Below are 7,500 nucleotides of genomic sequence, written 5' to 3'. Positions count from 1 at the left end.
CACACACCTGCACATTCTCCAAGTTTCCCGGGTGGACACTGGCATGCATAAGGTCCTCTGTTGTTGTCTGTCTTCACACACTGCATGTCGGCCGGACAGGCCATGTCTTCACACGACTCCGAGACTGCAGAACAGCTCCCATCTGTAATACCGAGTAAGGCAGAGAAAGAGAGGGAGAGATGAAAAGAGAGAAAGTCATTCTGAGGCTGATTTTGTAACGTACCTTTGCCTGTGTGTATGAGTGCATGCATGTTTTTAAATGCATTTCTATGTGAGAGTGCGCATGCATGAGTGAGTGTGTAAGATTTACACACGAGCAAGCGCATGTATGCAAATGTGCACGTGCATGAGCCGTGTGCATGCGCGTGCGGTGGCGAGAGTGCATGTATCAGTGCACGTTTGATTGTGAGCGTGCAGGTGGGCGTGAGCGTGCAGGCGTGTATGAGCGTGCATGTGAGTGTGAGTGCGCATGAGCGCGCACGCGCGGGACTCACCGCTGCACACGCAGTGCGTGCTCCTGTGGAAGCGTGGCGAGACGAAGCTGCTCTTGGCCGTGGTGTAGGTGAGCAGGGTGTGTGAGTCCAGCGTGATGGTCTGCTCGCACTGCGCCTCCCTACAGTCCAGGCCCGAGCAGTTCTTATCCAGCACAGCGGAAACGCGCAGCACCTGGTCCAGCTGCCTGCGTGCCGAGCTCAGCTTCTGGCTCACGTACGCTGCCTTGTAGAAGCCGCTGCCTTCTGCCGTCTCCACGGCGACCAGCAGGTCCAGCTGGCCCGTGGCCTCCACGGGCTGCACGCTGAGCACGCGCAGCGCCTCGGGCCGCGGCGTCGCCATGACGGCGGCGAGGGCGCGGCGCACGGCCGGCAGGTGGCGGGAGACGAAGTCGTGGGGCGCCACGCGGTCGAAGCGCACGGTCACGGCGTCGCGGAGCATCTCGGCCGAGGCCTGCTCCACGTGCACACTCACAGGCACGCTTACGAGGAAGCGGCCGTCCGTCACGGTGGCGTTGAGGGCGTAGAGGCCCGCGTCCAGGCCGCCCAAGGCGATGATACGCCCATCACGTGGGCTCACCTGGGGGAGAGCGAGAAGAGAGCGATGGAGTGAGAATGACATGGAGAAAGGGAGAAAGAAAAGAGAAAGAACAGGAGACACATGAAAGGACAGAGGGAGAGAGCTTCTTTATACACAGCTATGCATGCACGTTAATATAGCAGCCATGCTTCGTATTACAGCTCATCATTCATGTTGTTTTGGCGAAACTGTATTTTCAGACATGCCAATAACGCATAATGAATGAAGGAAATTAGAGATGGTACAAAAAACAAGGCCGCATTTAGTTTCTGAATATCGGAACAGCGGCAGTGACATCTCATGCAAACCAACACACACACACACACACACACACCGTATCTCTCACCAACCTTAAACAGGCTGTTCTGCTGTTGTGCATGTCCATAGGTGAGGATGTCGAAGGCGTCCTGGTCTGTAGCATGGATCTGGCCAATCACACCCCCCGGGAACTCATCCTCCATGGTGATGATGTGCACGTGTAGCGGTGACGCCGTAGGCTTGTGCACGCTCTCCTCGATCACACGCACGTGCACCAGCGCTGTCGACGAAAGCGAGGGCCTACCAGAGTCCCGGGCCTAGCACAGGCAATGAGATTCACCGATTTGTCAAACCGTGAGTAAGAAAATAAACCAGTCAGGATAAGAATCTGAATTCTGCAACCTTTTCACTAGTATTTTACCTGGAAGCAATTTGAAAAGTTTTTTCAATGTTTTAAAGCAGATTTCATTAACCTATATATAAATTTTTTTTTTTACAAAAATAAATAAATACATAACTTATAAATATTGCATGTATTGTAACTTTTTTCATACCAAATGCATTTAATCCATCTCCCTCTACAAATAATCACTGGTTTAATTGTTTTTTTTTTTCACTTCTGGTTTTCAGTGTGTTTCTGGTAGCGAGCTTACCTCCACCTGAATGGTGTATTCAGTGCCCTCTGACCTGCGGAACATCTGATTCGATGTTAACAGCCCCTCCTTGTCCAATTTAAACCACACCCCCTCATTTCCTGACAGGATACGGAAGAGGAAGGGCGGGCCATTGTGGGCAGCATCTTTATCGATGACAGACAGCTGCAGGATGCTCGTCCCCATTGGTTTATTCTCCTGTGGCAGTGAGGTAGAAAGCACGATAACAAAGAGATAAAAGAAAATGAATTGTTATGCATGAATAGACTAATAAATAAGATTGACACGTCTGCCATTCTTTAACTGTACCTGTATAACAGCGCTGTGATTGGCTGGGGAAAAGGTGGGCGGGTTGTCATTGATGTCTGAGATGTCGATGTTAACCAGCACAGTGGTGGACATGGCAGGAGTTCCACTGTCCAGGGCTCTTACCACCAGAGTATAATCAGCAGTCTGGAGAGAGAGAGAGAGAGAGAGACCAAAATACAGATGTAGAATAGCACATACAGGAACATACAATGTAAAATAGCACATACAGTGTAAATCAGCACACACGTGTTTACATTGCTTTGACTGAACAGTATGGAAGGTTAATTAAAAAGACCTTTGACTCTATTAGACTCTCAGTCCCAGAGACATGGCAATGAGATAAGACCCACTCTGAGGAAGCAAACAGAGCAAGACAGGCAATGATAACACCATCCACGCACATGAGTGCACACACACGCATACACACACACACACACACACACACACACACACACACACACACGCACATGCGCGCACACACACGCGCACACGCACACATGCACGCACACACACGCACACACACGCACACACACGCATGCACACACGCACACACGCACACACACACATATACATATACCTATACATACACTCGCACAGGCACCACACGCACGCATGTGTACACACACACGCACGCACACACACTGGAGTCATTATCTTTTTTCCCCTCTTCCCCTAAACTACTATTTTTTTGAACCTTTACCTAATCTCTGCGGTTATCCTTCTTTAACATACACTTTTCTCCCTCTCTACCTCTCTCTGTCTGTGCTCTCTCTCTCTCTCTCTCTCTCTCTCCCTATTTACCTCTCTCTATCTCTTTCTCTCTCTGCCTCTCTCTATCTCTCTCTGTCTGTGCTCTCTCTCTCCCTATTTACCTCTCTCTATCTCTTTCTCTCTCTGCCTCTCTCTATCTCTCTCTGTCTGTGCTCTCTCTCTCCCTATTTACCTCTCTCTCTCTCTCTCTTTCTCTCACTCTCTCTCTTTCTCCCTCTGTCTCTCTCTCTCTCATTCTCTCTCTCTCTCTCTCTCTCTCTCTCTCTCCCTATTTACCTCTCTCTCTCTCCCTCTCTCTCCCTATTTACCTCTCTCTCTCTCTCTCTCTCCCTATTTACCTCTCTCTCTTTCTTTCTCGCTCTCTCTCCCTCTCTCTCTCTCTCTCTCTCCCTCTCTGTCTCTCTCTCTCTCTCTCTCTCTCTCTGCAGGCTCCTCTTCTAGTCATTATCACTCTTAGTCTCTCTCCTTTCTGACAACCTTTACACCGTTTTTCTTTTATCTCCTCTTGCTGTTTCTCTCTTTCCCCATCTCTCCTGCTGTCATCCCTCCCTCCCTCCCTCCCTCCCTCTCTTCGCCTCCATCCCCGCATCCCACAAGGCAAAATCACTGCGAGCACAACAGGGTCTTCCTGGTTCGAAATGACTGACAGCCACCATGGCAACGGTAACCCTGGAGACGGTAATGGTAGGGGAGAGGTTGCGGCAGTGCTCTTGCGTGCGCGGTCGGAGCCTTTTCAAGCCAAACAACTCGCCCCCTTTTCCGCAGTCTTAAAGAGAAAGGCCTCAGGGCCAGCCTCTCACATGCACCTGACACCCACGGCCTAGGTCACGTTCACCCAGCCACACACCACCACACCGCTCGCAGCAGGAAAGAGTTGTCAATATCGGTCAACGCAAGAGCGAATTAAACAGTCGGAAGCAAACACGCTAAATATAAACCCGAACAAGGTAATCGCCAGCGAACAGAAAAACCTGCTTGCCATTTCTTTAGAACTGTGGGTCCATCACGTGGCAGAAGTTTTAACACACGGGCTGTAACGGGGAAAGATTCCTGTAAAAGTCACAACGAGAGACCTCAACACACACTAAAAGTTTCTCATCTGCTTGGTCACTGCCATTAGCACGGCACCTCAACTTTGTCTGGGCAGTTTACCAAATGCACTGAGTCTCTCTGAAAAGGATGTCTAGCAAAGGGTTAAATACAGAGTACCGATAGCATAATTAAGCTTCTGATATGTTGTCATTGTAATGGCATTCCTTACCGTTTCTCGGTCCAGCTGTTTGTTAACTTTGACCTGGCCCGTGATTGGCTCAATGAAGAACTGGTTCTCTTGGTCGCCATTAACGATGGAGTACAAGATGTCGCTGTTCACCTGGCTGTCGATATCCTCAGCGGTGACCTAGGTGACCAAACCGAAACTAGCTCTCAGTAAAATTGACGTCTGCCAGGAACGTCAGAAACTGTCTAATCATTAGAAACACCTGCTGTCCCAACAGCAGCTGTGTCACTAACAAGGCCATGTTGCATCATAATAGTTTGTTTTGTTTACCGTAACAACAGCATCGCCGATGCTGGCACCCTCACTAATGGGCGCACTGTAGACGTCACGGCTAAACACTGGTGCGTTGTCATTGACATCCGTCAGGTTGATGTTCACCATGGTAACAGCACTGAGGGGCGGCGTTCCACCATCTTGAGCTTCAACTGTGAGGAAGTAATCTTTGCAGGACTCAAAGTCCAGGGGGCGAAACACTGATATTGCTCCTGTGGTTGCATTCACACACACACACACACACACACACACACACACACACACACACACACACACACACACACACACACACACACACTCATATAAGAACAACAGTTAACACCACAGCTGCAGCACTATATGAAGTTTTTTATTCCACTAACACTTAGGTGAAGACCACATTTCATCATCAGGAACATTTAAAAAAAAGTCTAGTACAGTCAAACTACAACAGTCAGACTGCAGGACTGGTACAGTCATACCACAGGTCTGGCATCACCATACTACACATTAGCTTGGCTGACATTAATTGTCCCCGCACCGTCATTCATCACACCGGCCACCGTTGGACTCGATCACACAAGCCCACATGAACATTTATGGCATTTAACCCACAGAGACAATCCTGACTGAACACAACTTGAGCTCAAGGGCCCAACAGTGGCAATTGGGCAGTGGGGGGGCTTGAACTGGGAACCTTCCACTTCCATGGTGAGTATCTTAACCACGGAGCTAGCCCTGGGCCCTGTGTCCATGTGTCCTAGCGTGCCATGTGGGGCAGGAGTGTGAACTGAGCTCTGAGGTAATGAGGTGAAGTGAACAGGCAGGCATGTCCACATGCTTTACTCTGTGTGTGTGTGTTTGTGTGTGTGTGTGTGTGTGTGTGTGTGTGAGTCTGCAGGGGCATGTGTGTCTGCTTGTGTGGGTTGTGAAGTACGCCTACAATAACTTGTGTGATCAAGCAAGCGTAGCCTGGTGGGTGACAAAAAACCAAACAAGCAAATAATAATAATCGAATGAACAAACAAACCTAAACCTAAAACACATCCAACAGTTTTTTTGGCCCGATTAAGGCTGGCACTGTCAGAACAGCAAGCTCTTCTTCAAGGGCTTTGTGTGCCAGACAGTCTTTCTCACGAGCGACTTGCTGTTTGATGTTTGGCTTGCAGGGCCCAGAGATCAAAGAAAAAGCCATAAAAGTAACTCGTACGGCATCTTCATGGATGTTCATTCACTGGTCCCAGCTGAATGTTAGAACCTAACGAAACCTTATACGTGTGAATGTCGGCGGTTCCTGCCAACTGCGGTATCAACCCTAACTGCACTGTTTACAAAGTTTACATGAAATTTCTAGGCATGGACAACGAAGATGACATGTAGCTGTGTGTAGTGTATCGCGGCATTATAAGGAGTTATGAAGTGTCTGTGTCTGCGTCGCGTGCTTGTGGAGGCTGACAGTGTGTGACCTGAGTGTGCGAGACACGTACGCCTTCTCTCACCTGTTTGGATGTTGATGGTGAAGTGGCCCTGCTGGTTCCCAGACCTGATGCTGTAGTAAATGTCAGCGTTGGTGCCGATGTCCTTGCTGGCGGCAAACACGCGCGTCACCTCCGTTCCCACGGCGACGTCTTCAGGCAGCGTGGCCAGGTAGTCGCGTCGCTCGAACACGGGCGGGTTGTCGTTGACATCCAGCACGGCGATGGTGACGTTGGCGAAGGAGGATAGGCGGCCTGGCACGCCCTGGTCGGAGGCGCGCGCCGTTATGAGGTAGGTGGATTGCACTTCGCGGTCCAGCCCACGCTCCAGTGCCACAACGCCGGTGAACTTGTCGATGGAGAAGAAGCCGTCGGCAGAGTCCACCAGGGAGTAGACGACTCTTCGGCTCTCTCCTGTGTAAGGGAGAGAGATGGAGAGAGAGAGAGAGAGAGAGAGAGAGAGGTAGGGGTTGGAGGGAGGGAGAGGTGTTATTTGTTATAATTTTTTGTGATAGTGTGGAGTGTCAAGCTGAGAGCTAAATGTTGATTTGCCTGTTGACTTGAATGTTGATCTGAGTATTAAACTGGGTCATGAACATGAATGTTGAACTGGTTAAGATGAGTGAGGAACTGGGTGATGAACTGTATGTTGAGCGGGATGTGAGCTGGGTGTTAAACTTAATGTCCCCTACATTTCACATCCCCTGATTCATACCTACGACATCACCTAAATGTGTCATGACAGGCATGCACATACGGGAGCTCCCATTACAAGAAGGCCCTTCCCTGAGACATCCACAGGACAGGACCCTCCACAGAGAGATCCACAGGACAAGAAAACCCACCACAGAGGGATCCACAGGACAAGAAAACCCACCACACAGGGATCCACAGGACAAGAAAGCCCACCACAGAGGGATCCACTGTGCTGAGCACATCACCAGCACAGCAATGCCTGAACTAAATGACATCTACTCCAGGCTGTGCAGGGCATCAGCAATTCGTATCACCAAGGATAGTATCCACCCAAACCACAACCTGTTTCAGTGGTTATCCTCTGGGAAACGTCTCCCTCAAGGTCAGGGCTGAGAAGTTAAGAAGGAGGTTCTTCCTCAAGGTCAAATGGACAATAAACAGCTAAAACCTCATAATTTAGATTCATCATTTAGGCGCATACACACACACACGCACACGCACGCGCACACACACACGCGCACACACACACACACACACACACACACACACACACTTGCACTATTTGTATGATCCCTTATTTCATATTTCCCCTTTTACATTTGGCTTGTCTATTTCATGTATATTTTTTAGCTTATTATTTTATTGTACTCCTTATTTTACTTTTACTGTATTTATCGACCTCTCACGGTGCTTGGAGCAGCCTCCTTACACTTCACTGCATTTTATACAACCTACA

The 7,500-nt window shown here is 49.4% G+C and overlaps 1 protein-coding gene across 4 annotated transcripts in view; it reads right to left on the bottom strand.

The window, feature by feature from the left end:
* Window positions 1-7,500, bottom strand: part of fat3a (FAT atypical cadherin 3a) — a 109,996-nt gene that overhangs the window by 12,663 nt on the left and 89,833 nt on the right. For all 4 annotated transcript variants that reach the window (XM_035534104.1, XM_035534106.1, XM_035534105.1 and 1 more), the window contains 8 exons: window positions 6,093-6,482; window positions 4,612-4,826; window positions 4,324-4,461; window positions 2,292-2,435; window positions 1,983-2,180; window positions 1,422-1,646; window positions 495-1,071; window positions 8-142 (listed from right to left, as the gene is read on the bottom strand). In XM_035534104.1, the coding sequence (XP_035389997.1) occupies window positions 8-142; window positions 495-1,071; window positions 1,422-1,646; window positions 1,983-2,180; window positions 2,292-2,435; window positions 4,324-4,461; window positions 4,612-4,826; window positions 6,093-6,482 (2,022 nt within the window). The remainder of the gene's footprint in view (window positions 1-7; window positions 143-494; window positions 1,072-1,421; window positions 1,647-1,982; window positions 2,181-2,291; window positions 2,436-4,323; window positions 4,462-4,611; window positions 4,827-6,092; window positions 6,483-7,500) is intronic.

The sequence above is a fragment of the Electrophorus electricus genome, chromosome 15 (assembly GCF_013358815.1).
Source record: "Electrophorus electricus isolate fEleEle1 chromosome 15, fEleEle1.pri, whole genome shotgun sequence".
In the NCBI taxonomy this organism is placed as follows: Eukaryota; Metazoa; Chordata; class Actinopteri; order Gymnotiformes; family Gymnotidae; genus Electrophorus; species Electrophorus electricus.
This window is presented reverse-complemented; position numbering and strand designations above follow the sequence as displayed.